The sequence below is a fragment of the Oncorhynchus nerka genome, linkage group LG11, assembly GCF_034236695.1.
Source record: "Oncorhynchus nerka isolate Pitt River linkage group LG11, Oner_Uvic_2.0, whole genome shotgun sequence".
In the NCBI taxonomy this organism is placed as follows: Eukaryota; Metazoa; Chordata; class Actinopteri; order Salmoniformes; family Salmonidae; genus Oncorhynchus; species Oncorhynchus nerka.
In genome coordinates, this window is record NC_088406.1 from 71,463,112 (window position 1) to 71,485,611 (window position 22,500).

General features: G+C 50.1%; 1 protein-coding gene across 1 annotated transcript in view; it reads left to right on the forward strand.

The window, feature by feature from the left end:
* The window catches only part of LOC115124200 (lipopolysaccharide-responsive and beige-like anchor protein), a 295,402-nt gene that overhangs the window by 189,625 nt on the left and 83,277 nt on the right, over positions 1-22,500 (forward strand). Inside the window, exons 23-25 of the mRNA XM_065024108.1 lie at positions 7,289-7,429; positions 9,548-9,667; positions 16,234-16,386. Coding sequence (XP_064880180.1) covers positions 7,289-7,429; positions 9,548-9,667; positions 16,234-16,386 — 414 coding nt within the window. The remainder of the gene's footprint in view (positions 1-7,288; positions 7,430-9,547; positions 9,668-16,233; positions 16,387-22,500) is intronic.

A 22,500-nucleotide genomic window follows, 5' to 3' on the forward strand; every position in this document is an offset into this window, starting at 1 on the left:
CTACTCCTCTGCCTCTCCCTATCCCTCTACTCTCTCTGCCTCTCCCTATCCCCTCTACTCTCTCTGCCTCTCCCTATCCCTCTACTCTGCCTCCCTATCCCTCTCCTCTGCCTCCCTATCCCTCTACTCTCTCTGCCTCTCCCTATCCCCTCTACTCTCTCTGCCTCTCCCTATCCCTACTCTCTCTGCCTCTCCCTATCCCTCTACTCTCTCTGCCTCTCCCTATCCCTCTACTCTCTCTGCCTCTCCCTATCCCTCTACTCCTCTGCCTCTCCCTATCCCTCTACTCCCTCTGCCTCTCCCTATCCCTCTACTCCTCTGCCTCTGCCTCTCCCTATCCTCTCTACTACTCTCTCTGCCTCTCCCTATCCCTCTACTCCCTCTGCCTCTCCCTATCCCTCTACTCCTCTGCCTCCCTATCCCCTCTACTCTCTCTGCCTCTCCCTATCCCTCTACTCTCTCTGCCTCTCCCTATCCCTCTACTCTCTCTGCCTCTCCCTATCCCCTCTACTTCTCTGCCTCTCCCTATCCCTCTACTCTCTCTGCCTCTCCCTATCCCTCTACTCCCTCTGCCTCTCCCTATCCCTCTACTCTCTCTGCCTCTCCCTATCCCTCTACTCTCTCTGCCTCTCCCTATCCCTCTACTCTCTCTGCCTCTCCCTATCCCTCTACTCTCTCTGCCTATCTCCCTACCTCTCCCTATCCCTCTACTCTCTCTGCCTCTCCCTATCCCTCTACTCTCTCTGCCTCTCCCCTACTCCTCCCTCTCCCTATCCCTCTACTCTCTCTGCCTCTCCCTATCCTCCCTCTCTCCCTACTCTCTCTCTCTGCCTCTCCCTATCCCTCTACTCTCTCTGCCTCTCCCTATCCCTCTACTCTCTCTGCCTCTCCCTATCCCTCTACTCTCTCTGCCTCCCTATCCCTCTACTCTCTCTGCCTCTCCCTATCCCCTCTACTTCTCTGCCTCTCCCTATCCCTCTACTCTCTCTGCCTCTCCCTATCCCCTCTACTCTCTCTGCCTCTCCCTATCCTCTACTCTCTCTGCCTCTCCCTACTCCCTCTACCTCTCTGCCTCTCCCTATCCCTCTACTCTCTGCCTCTCCCTATCCCTCTACTCTCTCTGCCTCTCCCTATCCCTCTACTCTCTCTGCCTCTCCCTATCCCTCTACTCCCTCTGCCTCTCCCTATCCCTCTACTCTCTCTGCCTCTCCCTATCCCTCTCTACTCTCTCTGCCTCTCCCTATCCCTCTCTACTCTCTCTGCCTCTCCCTATCCCTCTCCCTATCCCCTCTCTCTGCCTCTCCCTATCCCTCTCTACTCTCTGCTCTCTCCTATCCCTCTACTCTCTGCCTCCCTATCCCTCTACTCTCTCTGCCTCTCCCTATCCCTCTCCCTATCCCTCTACTCTCTGCTCTCCCTATCCCTCTCTACTCTCTCTGCCCTCCCTACTCTACCTCTGCCTCTCCCTATCCCCCTCTCTCTCCCTCTCTCTGCCTGCCTCTCCCTATCCTCTACTCTCTCTGCCTCTCCCTATCCCCTCTACTCTCTCTGCCTCTCCCTATCCCTCTCTACTCTCTCTGCCTCTCCCTATCCCCTCTCTCTGCCCTCTATCCCCTATCCCTCTCTATCCCTCTCTCTCTGCCTCTCCCTATCCCCTACTCTCTGCCTCCCTATCCCTCTGCCTCTCCCTACTCTCTCTCTGCCTCTCCCTATCCCTCTACTCTCTGCCTCTCCCTATCCCTCTACTCTCTCTGCCTCTCCCTATCCCTCTACTCTCTCTGCCTCCCTATCCCTCTCTACTCTCTCTGCCTCTCCCTATCCCCTCTACTCTGCCTCTCCCTCTCTGCCTCTCCCTATCCCTCTCCTCTGCCTCTCCCTATCCCCTCTACTCTCTCTGCCTCTCCCTATCCCTCTACTCTCTCTCCCTCTCCCCCCTCTACTCTCTCTGCCTCTCCCTATCCCTCTCTACTCTCTCTGCCTCTCCCTATCCTCTCTACTCTCTCTGCCTCTCCCTATCCCCTCTACTCTCTCTCTCTCTCCCTATCCGCTCTACTCCCTCTCTCCTCTCCCTCTCTCTACTCTCTCTGCCTCTCCCTATCCCTCTACTCTCTCTGCCCTCTCCCTATCCCTCTCTCTCTCTGCCTCTCCCTATCCCTCTATCCCTCCCTCTGCTCTCCCTATCCCCTCTACTCTCTCTGCCTCTCCTATCCCTCTCTACTCTCTGCCTCTCCCTATCCCTCTACTCCCTCTGCCTCTCCCTCTCTCTCTCTGCCTCTCCCTATCCCTCTATCTCTCTGCTCTCTCCCTATCCCTCCCTCTGCCTCTCCCTATCCCCTCTACTCCTCTGCCTCTCCCTATCCCTCTACTCCCTCTGCCTCTCCCTCCCCTCTCTCCTCTGCCTCCCTATCCCTCTCTACTCTCTCTGCCTCTCCCTATCCATCTACCCCTCTCCCTATCCCCTCTACTCTCTGCCTCTCCCTATCCCTCTACTCCTCTGCCTCTCCCTATCCCTCTCTCTCTCTCTCTATCCTCTCTCTCTCTGCCTCTCTCTATCCCTCTCTCTCTCTGCCTCTCCCCTATCCCTCTCTACTCTCTCTGCCTCTCCCTATCCCTCTCTACTCTCTCTGCCTCTCCCTATCCCCTCTACTCTCTCTGCCTCTCCCTATCCCTCTACTCTCTCTGCCTCTCCCTATCCCTCTCTACTCTCTCTGCCTCTCCCTATCCCTCTACTCTCCTCTGCCTCTCCCTATCCCTCTCTACTCTCTCTGCCTCTCCCTATCCCTCTCTACTCTCTCTGCCTCTCCCTATCCCTCTCTACTCTCTCTGCCTCTCCCTATCCCTCTACTCTCTCTGCCTCTCCCTATCCCCTCTACTCTCTCTGCCTCTCCCTATCCCTCTACTCTCTCTGCCCTCTCCCTCTATCTCCTCTCCCTATCCCTCTCTCTCTCTGCCTCTCCCTATCCCTCTCTACTCTCTCTGCCTCTCCCTATCCCTCTCTACTCTCTCTGCCTCTCCCTATCCCTCTACTCTCTCTGCCTCTCCCTATCCCTCTACTCTCTCTGCCTCTCCCTATCCCTCTACTCCTCTGCCTCTGCCTCTCCCTATCCCTCTACTCCCTCTGCCTCTCCCTATCCCCTCTACTCTCTCTGCCTCTCCCTATCCCTCTCTACTCTCTCTGCCTCCCTCCCTACTCTCTCTCTGCCCTCTATCCCTCCCTCTGCCTCTCCCTATCCTCTACTCTCTGCCTCTCCCTATCCCTCTACTCTCTCTGCCTCTCCCTATCCCTCTACTCTCTCTGCCTCTCCCTATCCCTCTACTCTCTCTGCCTCTCCCTATCCCTCTACTCCCTCTGCCTCTCCCTATCCCTCTACTCTCTCTGCCTCTCCCTATCCCTCTACTCCCTCTGCCTCTCCCTATCCCTCTACTCTCTCTGCCTCTCCCTATCCCTCTCTACTCTCTCTGCCTTCCTCATCCTCCCCATTCCCATGGAAGAGCGAGGGAGTGAAGGAAGGAGAGACGCGGGGCCGACCAATCTTTACTACACCAGTTTTATTCATGCTGTTGACATGGTGTGATATCAGTGTATGACCAGTGGAGCGTAGCAGACTGCATCGTCTGGGAAAGGACAGCCGCTCCGACGCTCGGTACTCCTCCCCTATTGGCTGCTCGTTTAGTTTGGTTCGTCATAATCCCCCCTTCTGATATCTCTCCTTCTCTCTCTCCTCTTTTACTCGAGGTTGGAGCGTTGGGCCAGTAAACAAAAGGTTGCTGGTTCGAATACCGGAGCCGACAAGGTGTGCCGCTGTGCCCTTGAGCAAGGCACTTAACCCTAAATGCTCCAGTGTTGCTGTACAATGGCGATCCTGGCCGTGACCCCACTCCCGCGGGTCTCTCAGGGAGAGTTGGGATATGCAAAAAAACACATTTCCATTATACCCTTGTGTGTAACAGGACAAATATACGCACCTCTCAAATGATGATTATTTTCAGTCTTCCCTGCCCCCTCCTTCCCCCTCTCATGTCGTGCTCTGCTTTGATAGAAACAGGTCATGCGAGAGCCCTGTGACATTGTGAGGCTGAAATTGCCACGAATGCCCGTGTGTCGCACACTGTCGCGTGCGTGTGCGTGCGCGAGTGCATGTCCTCACAAATGTATGTTCCTTCTGTCAGAGCGATTCCGTTCATACCCCTGTGCTCTTTCTCATCCTAAACTCTAACCTCGGCCTGACATGAATTGCCAGCCCAGAGATAACATTGTAGTCACCACGATAAGGACACGGTCTTACACTAGACAACCTTAGTCCCTATCGAGTGCACTACTTTTGGACGCTCCTTTAGTAGTAGTAGTGCACTATGTTATGAATAGGGTGACGTTTGGGACGCACCCCTGCTCTAACGTTGAGAGCATTTTTAAACAGGCAATTTGGAAGGACTCCTGAAACGGGATGCTTGAACGAGGTGTTGACCTGGACAGGTTTGGGGTCCTGTATTTGCAATGTAGCAAAAACAACGCAGCTTTATATTGAGCGGTTCCAGGGCCCTTGTACTTTGGCACCGCGCGGGGGGCTAATGGGGTATTGATTTCAAGATGCGTCCCATATGTTTTCTGACACCTCTCAAACACCACGTCATTCTCACTGTTTAAATAGGACATTCTATATAAACAGTCCTCTCAAAACCACAGTTTGATTTATGTCTCAAGGCTCTCTGGCAAAGCTCAGACTGAGCCTTCCTAAATGAGCGATTTATTTTGTCAAATAATCCTTAAATGTGGAAACATTGTAGTTTGTTGTATCACTGCTGACCCTTATAATTTGGAGAGATGTAATGGTTAACTATATGCTACTGTCTGGTTTCTGCCCATCTTGATAGCATTTTTTGCCTTTGATGTCTTTGACATTTGAATGTCACAAGGAAAGATTGTGTGTATTATCCGGTTGACATTAGGTTTGATTTCAGTTAACTGTTGAATGATTATATTTGTGTCTGTGATCAGAGTCCTTTGATAATATAAATCTCTATTTGATCTGCAAACGGTATATCAACACAATGTGTTACTGTATGATGCACTTCCTGTTGTTCCAATATGTTAGAGGATTTAGCGTCACATGAAAGATTACACATCACCGACACCATCTTCTATAGTTTTTATTATTTTAACTAGGCACGTCAGTTAAGAACAAATTCTTATTTACAATGACAACCCACCCCGCCCAAACCCGGATGACGCTGGGCCAATTTGTGCACCGCCCTATGGATCTCCCAATCACGGCCAGTTGTGATACAGCCTGGAATCGAACCAGGGTCTGTAGTGACGCCTTTAGCATAGTTGAGTGGCTATGGGTAGCAGTTGGCTAGCATAGTACTTTATAAGTGTAAGCTAATTGTATGGTGTAATAATGATGCTAAAATAACCATTTCTCAACACCTTCCTAATCTACATTCTTGATGAACAACAGATAAAACCGTTATCCAAGATTAAAGTCTCCCATATTCTCCTCTTTGAAGCAGTAACACCATCTAACTCTGTCCATGGTTTATTCTAATCTCATTCCCGTTCAAAGTCTAATTAAAAACCACGATAGCAGCTCATTTATCCGAGCGCTCGTCAAAGCATTATTCGCAGGCACCGCCTGAACATATTAGCCCAATGGGCAGCGTTCACTCGATCAGAGCACTCCTCACCGGGGACGGCCCTGATGTACGACGCTGTCACCACCGCTCTATTGTACCGCCGCCCTCCTCGCGCGCATCGCTCTCCATCCGGACGTCATTTACAGCAGTAAACAATGTAGCACTCTCTCTCTTTCTCCCTCTCGTTCCCTCTCTCGTTTTCTCTCCTCTCTCTCTCACGCGCTCTCTCTCCCTCTCACGCTCTCTCTCTCTTGCGCTCTCGCTCTATTTCTCTCGCTCGCTCTCGCTCGCTCGCTCTCTCGCTTGCTCTCTCGCTCGCTCTCTCTCTCCTGCTCTCTCTCCTGCTCTCTCTCCTGCTCTCTCTCCTGCTCTCTCTCCTGCTCTCTCTCCTGCTCTCTCTCTCTCCCGCTCTCTATCCCCTCTCTCTCTCTCTCTCCCCCGCTCTCTCTCTCTCTCGCTCTCCCCTATCTCTCTCTCGCTCCCCCTCTCTTCCCCCTGTCTCTCGTGCTCTCCTTTATTCTTGCTCTCATTGCAGTGCACTCAGTCTCTTTTTAAATTTTATATTCCTCTTCCAGCCTTTTCTTTTTTTAATGAGCTCTACGTTATTACGGCAATAAATCAGTCCAATCGTTGTACTGTATAATTCAGTGTGTGTACTCCCAACCCCAGTAGCCCTGGGTAAGCCAATAGTGTGTCACTGTCAGCACAGCCCAGCACACTGTGTCGGCATGAGGCGGTGTGTGTTTTGGCGTGTGTGTGTTCCTGTTCTTTTCCGGTTGTTCGAGTATAAGGAAGGTAATTGGGTACGGTCTTGAATGGGTGCACCCTTGGATACAATCAGACACACACACCACTACACCCACCATTACACCCACCCGACACAGTAACAGCAGCATCAGATCAATAGCCTCTCCCCTGCCTGGACGAGGCCTCCCATGACAGCACTATGATATGAGAGAGGGCCTATCGATCCACCAGCCAGTGCTTCATCTTCAAAATGCCATCATTCCATTACCATTGATCAGAGAGGTGTGTTTGGAGCGAGGGATGAAGAGGAGGAGGAGGAGGAGGGCTAATAGAAGACTAATAAAAATTGAACGGGTAAAAAGTGATTTCTATAAATGAGCATTTAAATAATAAGCCAGGCTCAGCCAGGTATTGGTTTCTCTGAGATCAATGGGAAATTAATGCAACTGATCCATTTTTTAGACCCACAATGGAGGCTGCTTCTCCTGACTAGTATATTAGCTACAGATTAATAAGAATGGAAGAAGGAACCTCCCGGCCCTTGCTATTGATGTTCCTAGGCCTCCTTTCATCGCAACACATTCGTTCTCTCTGACAGACTAGCCGCAGGGGGTTGTGTTTCAGGGCTATGAAGTGAAATGCTGTTGGAATGGATTGATCCTCAAAACAACACAGCATCTAATATTCATTCGACGAACGCACAAAGGTTACCAACATCATTTGAATATATAGGCCCTGTGTTTTGAAGCAATGTCTGCTCTCTGAAAGCTAAAAGAGTTCAATGTACCGTGTTATAAAATGTTTCTTCTTTTTGTACTGCCACTCGTTCTCTCTGTTTCTCTTTTATCTCCCTCTCTATCCGTGTCTATCAGTCTCTGTTGTAATAACGTTGTCTTTCTCCTCACAGCCCATTGGTGCCCTGAACCCCAAGAGGGCGGCGTTCTTCAACGACCGCTATGAATCCTGGGAGGACGACCAGGTGCCCAAGTTCCACTACGGAACCCACTACTCCACCTCCTCCTTCACCCAGATGTGGCTGCTGCGCATCGTAAGTTAACTGCCCCCCAACTATATCCACCCCACCTACCCCCAGGTAGCCTAGCGGTTAGAGCGTCGGGGCCAGTAACCAAAATGTCACTGGTTCCAATACCCGAGCCGCCGAGGTGAAAAATCTGTCGACGTGTCCTTGAACAAGGCACTTTACCCAAAGTTTCTCCAGGATTGCCGTACTCCTATGGCTGACCCTGTAAAACAACACATTTCACTGCACCTATCCGATGCAAATGTCTCGCTTGTAAAGATATATATATATATATATTTATTTTATTCGACACATTAACATTGCGAAATACTTATTTTGACCTCAATGGTTCAACTTGGTCCATTTTAAGGTTAAATGAAAGTACTAAATCCCACCACGATGTGTATAGAATAGGATTTAGGCCTTCATTTTTGTCACTGCTTTATGAAAAACAGATTACATTTAGAAATGAATGCATTACAGTTGCCACCTACCCGTCATGGTGTAATATTTACTACCTATTCATCATTAGACTTGAAGCCCCATTGCAGCTAATTGTTGTTTTCTAATTGGCCATGGATACATAGAGAGTCAGGTTGATATATGTCACAGTGAAATACAGGCTCCATCTACACGCTAACGTATGCACAGCGTATTGTCCCTGGCTGGCCTTGGTTATTTCTATGTTGTGCTGCTCGTAAAACCGAGAAGCAGCACGCCGACGCTAAATTCATAACGTGTTTCTTTCTGTGTGTCTTTGCAACATAAGAGGAACTCAGAAATGATATTTTCTTAAATGAAGTCTTCAATTGAACTTTGTTTAATGAGGGGCTATTATTCTGTACTTTTTTTCATTTTTACGTCTGCTTCAAAACTACTCAATAATAAAGATTTCATGAAGTGATCTTTCTCCCTCGTGGTGCTTTTGATAGTGTTTTGTTATATTGGTCACTATATGTAACCCTCATCCAGCCGATATCAGACTCTTTCTGTTCCATCCACAGGGGACCATTCTTCCATACAGGGAGGGATTCTAACCTTCCAGGGCCCTTGAATTGTCCTGTAATTGTCCCTGTAGCTCCCTATGGAAACAACCATTGATCCCATCACATCATTAGCTGTCTTATTACTGGCTTATTTTAAATCCACTTTACCAAATGCCTTTCAATTCAAGTGTCAACGTATGGATGAGATAGGAAGCCCAAATGAACACTAGGGCAGACCTTAAAAGTCGCGGTCCTGTATTCAAAATCATCTCAGAGTAAGAGTGCTGATCTAGAATCAGGTCCCCCCGTCCCCTGTCCATATAATCGTATTCATTATGAAACTGATCCTAGATCAGTACTCCTACTCTGAGTTCATTTTGGACTCTGTCCTAATTGTCCGTGTAGTTTCCTGTGTAGTTGTAGTAGTGTTAGCCTGGCTAATTGTGTCCGTCTCACTCGGGTCTGTTGTTTCAGAGGGGCGGCCTGTTGTTTCAGAGGGGCGGCCTGTTGTTTCAGAGGGGCGGCCTGTTGTTTCAGAGGGGCGGCCTGTTGTTTCAGAGGGGCGGCCTGTTGTTTCAGAGGGGCGGCCTGTTGTTTCAGAGGGGCGGCCTGTTGTTTCAGAGGGGCGGTCTGTTGTTTCAGAGGGGCGGTCTGTTGTTTCAGAGGGGCGGTCTGTTGTTTCAGAGGGGCGGTCTGTTGTTTCAGAGGGGCGGTCTGTTGTTTCAGAGGTGCGGTCTGTTGTTTCAGAGGGGCGGCCTGTTGTTTCAGAGGGGCGGCCTGTTGTTTCAGAGGGGCGGCCTGTTGTTTCAGAGGGGCGGCCTGTTGTTTCAGAGGGGCGGCCTGTTGTTTCAGAGGGGCGGCCTGTTGTTTCAGAGGGGCGGCCTGTTGTTTCAACATGGGCCAGCATTCCTTTAGAGAACCTTTGACACCCTGTAGACTGATTAAGGCTGTTTTGAGGGGGTATACTCAGTGTACACATTCAGACTCATTTTACTATAGTTTAAAAACGCTTAATCATAAGGATGTCATTTCTTCTTCTCCTTTTTCTCAAATGTACAGTACACTACAGTGTCACAGCACACTATTAGGAGGATATGTGGATAACTGATCATTCTCTTCTCTCGTTCTCTTCTCTCGTTCTTCTTCTCTCATTTTCCAGGAACCCTTCACCACCATGTTCCTCAACTTCCAGGGAGGGAAGTTTGACCATGCTGACCGCACCTTCTCCTCCGTGTCCCGAGCCTGGAGGAACTGCCAGAGAGACACGTCCGATGTCAAGGTAGCGACTTACACACACCCACACACACCGCCACCTCCTCACTGTGGAGCTAGCTGTTGAAAGACAGTGTACCAGAGTATCGACTAGAGAGGGCCTCTGCAGTCTGCACACTCCTCTGGACGTTCACACACACCGAGACCCTCAACACCTCCAGGCCATTCAGCAGCCCGCCAGTGTGAGTTGAGGCCACCACTGTCCAGACCCCAGGAGCCAGGAAACATACTAGGATAGGAGGAGAGGCCACTACTGTCCAGACCCCAGGAGACAGGAAACATACTAGGATAGGAGGAGAGGCCACTACTGTCCAGACCCCAGGAGACAGGGATAGGAGGAGAGGCCACTACTGTCCAGACCCCATACTAGGATAGGAGAGGCCACCACTGTCCAGACCCCAGGAGCCAGGGAACATACTAGGATAGGAGGAGAGGCCACTACTGTCCAGACCCCAGGAGACAGGAAACATACTAGGATAGGAGGAGAGGCCACTACTGTCCAGACCCCAGGAGACAGGGAACATACTAGGATAGGAGGAGAGGCCACTACTGTCCAGACCCCAGGAGACAGGGATAGGAGGAGAGGCCACTACTGTCCAGACCCCAGGAGACAGGGAACATACTAGGATAGGAGAGGCCACCACTGTCCAGACCCCAGGAGACAGGGAACATACTAGGATAGGAGGAGAGGCCACTACTGTCCAGACCCCAGGAGACAGGAAACATACTAGGATAGGAGGAGAGGCCACTACTGTCCAGACCCCAGGAGACAGGAAACATACTAGGATAGGAGGAGAGGCCACTACTGTCCAGACCCCAGGAGACAGGGATAGGAGGAGAGGCCACTACTGTCCAGACCCCAGGAGACAGGGAACATACTAGGATAGGAGGAGAGGCCACTACTGTCCAGACCCCAGGAGACAGGAAACATACTAGGATAGGAGGAGAGGAGAGGCCACTACTGTCCAGACCCCAGGAGACAGGAAACATACTAGGATAGGAGGAGAGGCCACTACTGTCCAGACCCCAGGAGACATACTAGGATAGGAGGAGAGGCCACTACTGTCCAGACCCCAGGAGACAGGGAACATACTAGGATAGGGGGAGAGGCCACTACTGTCCAGACCCCAGGAGACAGGGAACATACTAGGATAGGAGGAGAGGCCACTACTGTCCAGACCCCAGGAGACAGGGAACATACTAGGATAGGAGGAGAGGCCACTACTGTCCAGACCCCAGGAGACATACTAGGATAGGAGGAGAGGCCACTACTGTCCAGACCCCAGGAGACAGGGAACATACTAGGATAGGAGGAGAGGCCACTACTGTCCAGACCCCAGGAGACAGGGAACATACTAGGATAGGAGGAGAGGCCACTACTGTCCAGACCACAGGAGACAGGGAACATACTAGGATAGGGGAGAGGCCACTACTGTCCAGACCCCAGGAGACAGGGAACATACTAGGATAGGAGGAGAGGCCACTACTGTCCAGACCCCAGGAGACAGGGAACATACTAGGATAGGAGGAGAGGCCACTACTGTCCAGACCCCAGGAGACAGGGAACATACTAGGATAGGGGGAGAGGCCACTACTGTCCAGACCCCAGGAGACAGGGAACATACTAGGATAGGAGGAGAGGCCACTACTGTCCAGACCCCAGGAGACAGGGAACATACTAGGATAGGAGGAGAGGCCACTACTGTCCAGACCCCAGGAGACAGGGAACATACTAGGATAGGGGGAGAGGCCACTACTGTCCAGACCCCAGGAGACAGGGAACATACTAGGATAGGAGGAGAGGCCACTACTGTCCAGACCCCAGGAGACAGGGAACATACTAGGATAGGAGGAGAGGCCACTACTGTCCAGACCCCAGGAGACAGGGAACATACTAGGATAGGGGAGAGGCCACTACTGTCCAGACCCCAGGAGACAGGGAACATACTAGGATAGGGGAGAGGCCACTACTGTCCAGACCCCAGGAGACAGGGAACATACTAGGATAGGGGGAGAGGCCACTACTGTCCAGACCCCAGGAGACAGGGAACATACTAGGATAGGGGGAGAGGCCACTACTGTCCAGACCCCAGGAGACAGGGAACATACTAGGATAGGAGGAGAGGAGAGGCCACTACTGTCCAGACCCCAGGAGACAGGGAACATACTAGGATAGAGGAGACATACTAGGATAGGAGGAGAGGCCACTACTGTCCAGACCCCAGGAGACAGGGAACATACTAGGATAGGGGGAGAGGCCACTACTGTCCAGACCCCAGGAGACAGGGAACATACTAGGATAGGGGGAGAGGGTGGCATTAGTCTCTAAAGACTGGTTACCTTTTAGTTGTGATAAGTGTTTTGATAAAATTCTCTTTCTGTGTGGAAATAAACACACTTTAGTTTGTTTGTCGTTGATGGATATCTATTGACAGTGATATCAGATTTATTTATAATAAATAAGAACATGTTCTTAATATGCTCTTCAAAGCTAGGGAGTCAAATGTCAACATTATCTTCCAAACAAACATTCAACGTTCAAATTACACCCTTTTCATTGAATTTGCCTAAAGCCTTCTCAAAGGCCCCTCTTCTCTCTCTCTCTCTCTCATCACCGGAGAGAGAAAGTGGCTAATCTAATGAGCAAACAAACACACTGGTCTAAAAACAACAAGCCCACTTCCTCACATCTTAAACCTCTCCACTCTACAAAACCTGACCTCAAACTGAAGGTCGGCCATTTTACGAGGCCTCTGGCTTCCATGGGGTCGACCCGGGGAGGCCTGGTGTAAATTTGTCCAGTCTGCGGTGGGGGCCGGGGGTCTGCTTCAACCCCGGCCCTTCTTAACAAGGTGGGGGAAATACAGGGGGCCTCCCCGCTACACTCTCTGCCCCGGTCCCTCCATTATGTTCAGTGGCCCCTGCTCTACTGTGGTCAGAGGCCAGCCTCTGTGATCCCCAATCCTGTCCTGTCACGGGTCACTGCAGGGGCCCTAGCCCCCCCCCCTCCCAGTACACTTCAACAGTACACGCACACACACACACAACGATGCCTTTGGGCTAAGGCAAAAGGTCAGGAGGGGTCAGGGGATTGTGGCCGGAGGTCATCACGGTCTCTCCTACGCTACAGACAGACTGGACTGGCGTCTTTAACCTGTTATCACCACTTTATGCACTGGGATACAAAACACTAAGACTTTTTCCCCCTTTAGAAGGAATAGAAGGTTCTTAGAGTTTTCTACAATAGTCCTGAAGCTAAAGCTAAATGGTATACTTAGCATGCTAAATTGAAACATCTCATTTGTAACTCTTCTATGTTAACAAGGTGAATGAGATCATCCATGCGAGGAAAGAATGTTCTGTTATTTTGACGTAGCTAAACTCAACAGGGAAGCTGTGCAGTGTTGAGCCTGGTCCTGTGTGTTTTGATGTAGAGTGGGGCTCTTGTGGTTGATCCACTGTGACAGGTCTAGACTGAGACCAAACTAGGTTCTCTCTCTCTCTGGGCTTTCGCAATCAAGTGTTACCGGTAATGCGAGCCATATGTTTTATCATTGGAGGCGAAGCGCAATCAACCGTCAACTCCTTCCAACTCCCCCAGCCACCACTCCACCCGACCCAAGCCCAAAGAGCAGGCCAAGTCTACATTTGAAACAAGATGGCTGCCTGTACTCATAAATGTTTTAAGAGCGTGGGTCACTTGTTAAAAGAGGAGGTTTGGGGCCTTAGAGACCCAAACTGTAGCAGAGGATTGGTCTGACCCGCCATAGACCCAAAGCCCAGTGGAGAGGAGGCCCAATGGTCTGACCCACCATAAACCCAAGCCCAGTGGAGAGGAGGCCCAATGTTCTGACCCGCCATCGACCCAAAGCCCAGTGGAGAGGGGGCCCAATGTTCTGACCCGCCATCGACCCAAAGCCCAGTGGAGAGGGGGCCCAATGTTCTGACCCGCCATCGACCCAAAGCCCAGTGGAGAGGGGGCCCAATGTTCTGACCCGCCATCGACCCAAAGCCCAGTGGAGAGGGGGCCCAATGTTCTGACCTGCCATCGACCCAAAGCCCAGTGGAGAGGGGGCCCAATGGGCCAAAGGTTCAATTCAAGGTTGACTGAAGGAGGGGGGAGAAGGCAGGGCAGTGGGGGGGGGGTAGAAGGATTAGTTTGAACCTTTGATCAGTAGTCTCTGAAGCTTTCATGGTTGTATGACATGGATTGGTTGTGATGACAGAACATGTGCTTGGTTCTTTCTCTCCTGACTGAGCTCCCCTCCGGTCCATCTGTAGGTTTGGATATGTGGTTATGGACTGACACAGGGTATCTCTCCGGCTAGCTACCGCCCCATGTCTCGGGTTACCACCCACACAACACATCTAGAGGAAACTCACTGGCATCCTGTCTCATCATGTATTTGTCTCCATCCTGTTGGACGCAGTGAGGACTGCTCTCAGGTCTGAGCTTGATTGATAGACAGCCTTCCAGGGATTCTGTGTGTGTTGTTGTGTGCATGCGTACATGTGCGTACATGCGTGCAGCCCTTACAGAACATCTGATCACATGCGCTGACCAGTTCCCAGCTCCTACCTGTAGCCTATTTGCCAGTATGTATTTGCATGTCAGGTTGTCACACACAGCCATGTCACAGGGAGACGAGGACATGACCGATGGGTGTTGACTCTGGTCTGGTCATCCCTGATGTCAGAATGTCATCCTGTCTCTCTCTCTCTGTCTATCGGGACAGTGACCAGTCAGCAGGCCCAGTCACACTGTGTTCTGTCAAACAGTTCAGGGTCTTGTTCATTAAGTCCTACCGTAGCAAAACCTTGGCACTCCGTTTTGTACGTTTTGTGGCAACTGAACACGACCTAGGAGACGGTTCACTGGCTCTAGTCAGACAGAACTGGGTTGTGTTCATTAAGGTTAGGGTTACACACACTGTAGCAAAAACATTTTGCAACTGAAAAAAAATCCCAAGTGTTCCTTATTGGACAAGTTCCGTTTCAGACAAGTAGTACCTCCCCGTCTCACTCTACGTTTTGTGCCAACTGAACACGACCCAGGACACGTTACTACAAGACAACTGCTCCTCAACGCTTTATTAACAGGTTATTTTATTAGGAGTTAGTCACTCATTAGCTATTGTTTTATTGTGGAATCAAATGAAGATTTACACTTGTGTTGTGGCTTGTCTTTATACTTGCGGTGCTCTGTTTATATACTGGCTGTGGGTGTATCATGTTGAAATATGAGTGCCTGCTCCATACGTAAAGCCATGGTTCAATTCCCTGCTGTGGAATATGGCCGTAGTTCATGTTTGACACTTGTTATGTTGATGGGTAGGTTCAGTATATCACGAGGGGTAGATGTACTGATTAAACACGGGATTTACATTGGGTGTCGTGCTATTGTTTGTTGTACGTATCAGGAGGCGCCCGGGAAGTGGGTTAATTCAACACGCGCTTACATTGTCCAGTCTTACCATTTAGTTCCACGTGCCCACACACACTCCTAACGACGTTAGTGTTTTATTTCTGTTTGCGGGATGGCAAAGATTTCTCACGATATGTTTTGGTTTGCCCCATAATCTAAACGTTTGTGTCTTTCTGTATATGAAGGCATTTCATACACATTGAGGCTGAGCTATGGTTTGTTAGAAATGAAGCCGGGTTTAAAGTTTATATCCTCAAGGTCTTAACGTTCGAGCTCTTCAGTTTACACGAACGTTGATCTTTTTTTGGGGCCCATCGTGAAATGTCATAATTCCATAATGAAGTGTCCAACTGCACAGACACACAATCACATTCTGGTGAGTTCTGTGACCTGTCGCTCCTTCGAATCCTTCAGAAAATCCTTTGAGAAGCATAGAAAATAGAACATCATATATTCTGTTTGGTGCTCTACGATTACAGACAACCCCCCTTTCAAAAGCGTGGAAACCCCAGCACACACACACACACACGCGCACGCTAGGTTTTGATGCCTTTTATCGGCCTGCCTGCTTGCAGCGTGGTAGCAGGGAGGCAGCAGATGAGAAGTCTGAAATGTAATTTCCATGAGTAATGGCACAGCTCAAGTGTTGCGACTAGCTTCTGACTAGCTGTCTGAGGGACAACAGTGGCAGTCCCAGATTAAAGGACCTTCCGCTCACACACACACACACACACACACACACACACACACACACATATCCACACACACATCCACATGCGTTCTAAATGTACTTTACACCGTGTCTTCTCGCGCTCTTTCTTTCTGTTAATGAACTCTCTCTCTAAACTGTAGCTTCTCACTCTGAAGGTCACAGTCCCCTGTTCTTTCTACCTGGCTATCATGATGTTGGGTCCTCAGTAGTCACATTCTAATGTAGTGTCCCACACACTGAGACTGGAGGCTGTATCACAGAGCATCTTGTCAGTGTTATTCTAATGAGGAAATGGCTTACTGTGATACTGTTCTCCCTAACTAAAAGGGTTGATTTATTGACTATCCACTATCAGTACATGAACATGACATAACTTAGTGAAGGGACGGTTCAGGTTGGCTCTACAGTGTTAATGTCTGTCTGTCTGTCTGTCCAGGAGTTGACCCCAGAGTTCTACTACCTCCCTGAGATGTTTGTAAACGCCAACAACTACAGCCTGGGGGTGATGGAGGATGGGACTGTGGTGTCTGACGTGGAGCTGCCGCCCTGGGCCAAGACCCCCGAGGAGTTTGTACGCATCAACAGACTGGTACGTCACACACACACACACACACACACACACACACACACACACACACACACACACACAGCAGTCCTCTTCCTCACATGTCATCAAACCACTCCTCTGAAGCCCTGTCAGATCCCTACCCCTCCTCCACGTTTGGCTAGGAAATGCTAATGAAAAGAGACTGTGTTATTTCCTGTCCAGCTCCGGTCCCTTCCTGTTACCTGAGCCTCCCACTCCTCTGACATGACTCTGCTTTGTCTTTGATGACTCTGCTGGCAATCTCACATGGCCAAGGAGTTATTGAGGAGGATGGTGTAGTGTCCTGTTTCTGATCTCTCCCTCCTGTCCCCAAGCACACCAGACCTGTGTATATTTAGTTGTTGTCAGAATTACTGTCATAGTTTTATAGCACCACAGTGACTGCAGTGTCCTCTTACACACAAGCAGCAGAGATTGTGCTCCAGATTAGATTCCTCCTCTCTCCCATTTCAGATGTTCCAGAAGGTCAAAAAGCTCCATATTTTTCTGGTGTCATGCTCAAACTGTTTGTCACCTCTGTTTAAACCACTGCGTTGAAGATTGTAAAATAATACAGTCTCAAACAGTCTAATGGCTTCCTCCCCTCTCTCTCTCCTTTCCGAAACAAGGATTCACATAAACCACCCCTGACCACCCTCTTGAGATGCTCTCCCAGAGACATAGTGCAGAGCTAATAACCATGGAGCTACAGTGCCTTGCGAAAGTATTCGTTCCCCTTGAACTTTGCGACCTTTTGCCACATTTCAGGCTTCAAACATAAAGATATAAAACTGTATTTTTTTGTGAAGAATCAACAACAAGTGGGACACAATCATGAAGTGGAACAACATTTATTGGATATTTCAATAAGTTAATACTTTGTAGCGCCACCTTTTGCTGCGATTACAGCTGTAAGTCGCTTGGGGTATGTCTCTATTAGTTTTGCACATCGAGAGACTGAAATTTTTTCCCATTCCTCCTTGCAAAACAGCTCGAGCTCAGTGAGGTTGGATGGAGAGCATTTGTGAACAGCAGTTTTCAGTTCTTTCCACAGATTCTCGATTGGATTCAGGTCTGGACTTTGACTTGGCCATTCTAACACCTGGATATGTTTATTTTTGAACCATTCCATTGTAGATTTTGCTTTATGTTTTGAATCATTGTCTTGTTGGAAGATAAATCTCCGTCCCAGTCTCAGGTCTTTTGCAGACTCCATCAGGTTTTCTTCCAGAATGGTCCTGTATTTGGCTCCATCCATCTTCCCATCAATTTTAACCATCTTCCCTGTCCCTGCTGAAGAAAAGCAGGCCCAAACCATGATGCTGCCACCACCATGTTTGACAGTGGGGATGGTGTGTTCAGGGTGATGAGCTGTGTTGCTTTTACGCCAAACATAACGTTTTGCATTGTTGCCAATTTTGGTTTCATCTGACCAGAGCACCTTCTTCCACATGTTTGGTGTGTCTCCCAGGTGGCTTGTGGCAAACTTTAAACAACACTTTTTATGGATATCTTTAAGAAATGGCTTTCTTCTTGCCACTCTTCCATAAAGGCCAGATTTGTGCAATATGCGACTGATTGTTGTCCTATGGACAGAGTCATCCACCTCAGCTGTAGATCTCTGCAGTTAATCCAGAGTGATCATGGGCCTCTTGGCTGCATCTCTGATCAGTCTTCTCCTTGTATGAGCTGAAAGTTTAGAGGGACGGCCAGGTCTTTGTAGATTTGCAGTGGTCTGATACTCCTTCCATTTCAATATTATCGCTTGGGAAATCTTTTTGTATCCAAATCCGGCTTTAAACTTCTTCACAACAGTATCTCGGACCTGCCTGGTGTGTTCCTTGTTCTTCATGATGCTCTCTGCGCTTTTAACGGACCTCTGAGACTATCACAGTGCAGGTGCATTTATACGGAGACTTGATTACACACAGGTGGATTGTATTTATCATCATTAGTCATTTAGGTCAACATTGGATCATTCAGACATCCTCACTGAACTTCTGGAGAGAGTTTGCTGCACTGAAAGTAAAGGGGCTGAATAATTTTGCACACCCAATTTTTCAGTTTTTGATTTGTTAAAAAAGTTTGAAATATCCAATAAATGTCGTTCCACTTCATGAATGTGTCCCACTGGTTGTTGATTCTTCACAAAAAAATACAGTTTTATATCTTTATGTTTGAAGCCTGAAATGTGGCAAAAGGTCGCAAAGTTCAAGGGGGCCGAATACTTTCGCAAGGCACTGTATGTCCTGCCCTGCCACATAGTTTGATGATGCTACTCCTGGCATGTCTTTTAGGACCTAGACACTTCCCACCTCTCTCCAGTCTCTGCCAGTGGTAGTAATGAGTGGCTGATGAGGCAGCAGGGAAGGCTGTGGTGATCAGGCTGTGGTGATCAGGCTGTGCTCTGTGACCTGTGTGGTCGTGTTAATCAGGACGCTGATGGGACTCAGCCCACGTCATTAATCACACAACCTAAGGTGTGACACGCCAACTCCACAGAGATGGGGGGGGGTTCGGTAAGCACTCAGACACGCATACACATGTTGCTATCGTCAATGTACTCACACACATGCACATAGCCTCATTGTCACACACTCTCAGATGGACAGACCTTTGTCTGACACACACACACACACACATAAGCATGTACACACACACATTTCCTTCCAGCTGGGCGTGTTATCCCCAGTCAGATGGCTTGGCTGTGTGGTGGTTAGACAGTTGGACATAGTACTGCTACAGCATTGTGTGTTCTGCCTGCCTGCCTGCCAGCCAGCCTGCCTGCCTGCCTAGTGGACAGATGATCTATAGAGCAGGCTGTTACTGCAGATGTTACAGTAGGTAGTCGGACCACTGGAGCCTACAGCTAATTAGCGGCCAGGGCAGCATTTGGCTGGCTGACAGTTTGACTGCCGTGAACCCCCAGCGCTGTAAGGTGGACTGCTCTGTGACACTGTCTGGCTGACAGTTTGACTGCCGTGAACCCCCAGCGCTGTAAGGTGGACTGCTCTGTGACACTGTCTGGCTGACAGTTTGACTGCCGTGAACCCCCAGCGCTGTAAGGTGGACTGCTCTGTGACACTGTCTGGCTGACAGTTTGACTGCCGTGAACCCCCAGCGCTGTAAGGTGGACTGCTCTGTGACACTGTCTGGCTGACAGTTTGACTGCCGTTAACCCCCAGCGCTGTAAGGTGGGTGTGACACTGGCTGACTGTGACACTGTCTGGCTGACAGTTTGACTGCCGTTAACCCCCAGCGCTGTAAGGTGGACTGCTCTGTGACACTGTCTGGCTGACAGTTTGACTGCCGTTAACCCCCAGCGCTGTAAGGTGGACTGCTCTGTGACACTGTCTGGCTGACAGTTTGACTGCCGTTAACCCCCAGCGCTGTAAGGTGGACTGCTCTGTGACACTGTCTGGCTGACAGTTTGACTGCCGTTAACCCCAGCGCTGTAAGGTGGACTGCTCTGTGACACTGGCTGGCTGACAGTTTGACTGCCGTTAACCCCCAGCGCTGTAAGGTGGACTGCTCTGTGACACTGTCTGGCTGACAGTTTGACTGCCGTTAACCCCCAGCGCTGTAAGGTGGACTGCTCTGTGACACTGTCTGGCTGACAGTTTGACTGCCGTTAACCCCCAGCGCTGTAAGGTGGACTGCTCTGTGACACTGGCTGGCTGACAGTTTGACTGCCGTTAACCCCCAGCGCTGTAAGGTGGACTGCTCTGTGACACTGTCTGGCTGACAGTTTGACTGCCGTTAACCCCCAGCGCTGTAAGGTGGACTGCTCTGTGACACTGTCTGGCTGACAGTTTGACTGCCGTTAACCCCCAGCGCTGTAAGGTGGACTGCTCTGTGACACTGTCTGGCTGACAGTTTGACTGCCGTTAACCCCAGCGCTGTAAGGTGGACTGCTCTGTGACACTGTCTGGCTGACAGTTTGACTGCCGTTAACCCCCAGCGCTGTAAGGTGGACTGCTCTGTGACACTGTCTGGCTGACAGTTTGACTGCCGTTAACCCCCAGCTGTAAGGTGGACTGCTCCGTTACACTGTCTGGCTGACAGTTTGACTGCTGTAACCCCCAGCGCTGTGGACTGCTCTGTGACACTGTCTGGCTGACAGTTTGACTGCCGTTAACCCCAGCGCTGTAAGGTGGACTGCTAACACCTGGCCAGTTTGCTGTAAAGGTGGACTGCTCTGTGACACTGTCTGGCTGACAGTTTGACTGCCGTTAACCCCCAGCGCTGTAAGGTGGACTGCTCTGTGACACTGTCTGGCTGACAGTTTGACTGCCGTTAACCCCCAGCGCTGTAAGGTGGACTGCTCTGTGACACTGTCTGGCTGACAGTTTGACTGCCGTTAACCCCCAGCGCTGTAAGGTGGACTGCTCTGTGACACTGTCTGGCTGACAGTTTGACTGCCGTGAACCCCCAGCGCTGTAAGGTGGACTGCTCTGTGACACTGTCTGGCTGACAGTTTGACTGCCGTTAACCCCCAGCGCTGTAAGGTGGACTGCTCTGTGACACTGTCTGGCTGCAGCGGTGGGGGATTCAGTGGCGGCTTCTTCACATGGAACTCAAATGTCCTTATCACTTCTTAACGGTCGCATTACCGCTAAGCATAGCAGGATCTCCTGATCTCTTCCACAGAGTATCACTGAGCGCGGTCACGAATTATGTTTGTTGCTGTGATTCAACTGTTGTGTGTCCGTACTGGTCTAGTTTCCCTTCGCTGTAATTCCCATGGTGCTCTGTCCTCCAGGACCGAGGCAATTATGTCCAACCTAGAACAGACTCACACACACACCATTACAGTGCAGATCGATCCAGCCCTTTGGCACACGGTGGAGGAGAGAAACAATCTTGCCGATATCGATCCCTCCTGCACAGCAGAGCAGCTCGGCAGCGAGAGTAGAGGACAGGCGGGCAGAGAGGAGGCGTTGAGATGCTCCCAATACAAGCAGGATGTCAGGGTGCCTGGCTTTGTGAGAGAACAACACAATGGAAGTAGATCAAACAATAGTTACGTTTCATTGGTATTTGCGTACTCATCTTTGTTACGTTCAAATTCACCAATTTATAGTATCAGCTGCTGTCATTATAAAAATGTAAAAAAGAATGTAATCTGCATAGATGAAGAGCCGTGTTTCAATTATCTGTTGAAACTATCTGTGTTCACATGTTTTGTCTGGACGTCTTCATGCATTTCCCATGAATACCACTTCAGTAGGAACAGAAGTTCCTTTAGTCGATGTGGTCCAGTGGGACGTCGTATGGTGACGGAACAGATATTATTGCCCGCAGGGACAGAGCTGTCAGCAGTGTGTCTGTGGTGTCTAGAACAGCCCCCGCTCCCCAGCTGTTATGGAATATCTGACAGGCCGACACACCCGGGGCTACTGAGACAGACTCTCCCTCAGGAGAACGACGAGAGATATTGTTCTCCGTCTTGCTAAATGTTATTTCAATGCGCCCTCTTTAAGACTGTGTGTAAGCTGGATGTCACAGCAGGTCCCTTTACGGTGGTAGAAAGAGAGGAGGGAGGACATTGACATTGTCGCCGAAACACGTTGCTGTGTCACAAGATCAATTACAACTCGTATGAGATGGAGAATGTCCAGCGAAAGAGAACGGAACGCAGGTTAGTTTGATCTGCAATGAACATGGAGTGTCTTGAACGCTCCTGGGCATTAACCCTCTCATTCTAGAGAACACGTCCTCCTCACATACTGACACCATTAGAGGAAGTTAGTGTCGTCACCCTGGGGAAGGGGAGGGAGAGAGAGGGAGAGGTGGGATCGGGGGAGGGTTTCCCCTCATGACTGATAGCTGGCATTAGAGGGTTCAGCTGGCTCCTGTGACATTATGAGAGAGAGAGGGGGAGAGGGAGAACGAGAGGGAGACTGGAGGAGATGAGCAGTGAGGGGTTGAGAAAGAGAGTCTGAGATGAGAGGGGGAGAGTTAATGGGTCTGTTTCGCTCTTTTAGCTTGTCGTCTAATGGCCCAACAACACCAGTCACAGAGAGGGGAGGGGAGGAGGAGGGAGAGAGGGGGAGGAGGAGGGAGAGAGGGGGAGGGGAGGGAGAGAGGAGGAGGGGGGAGGGAGAGGAGGAGAGG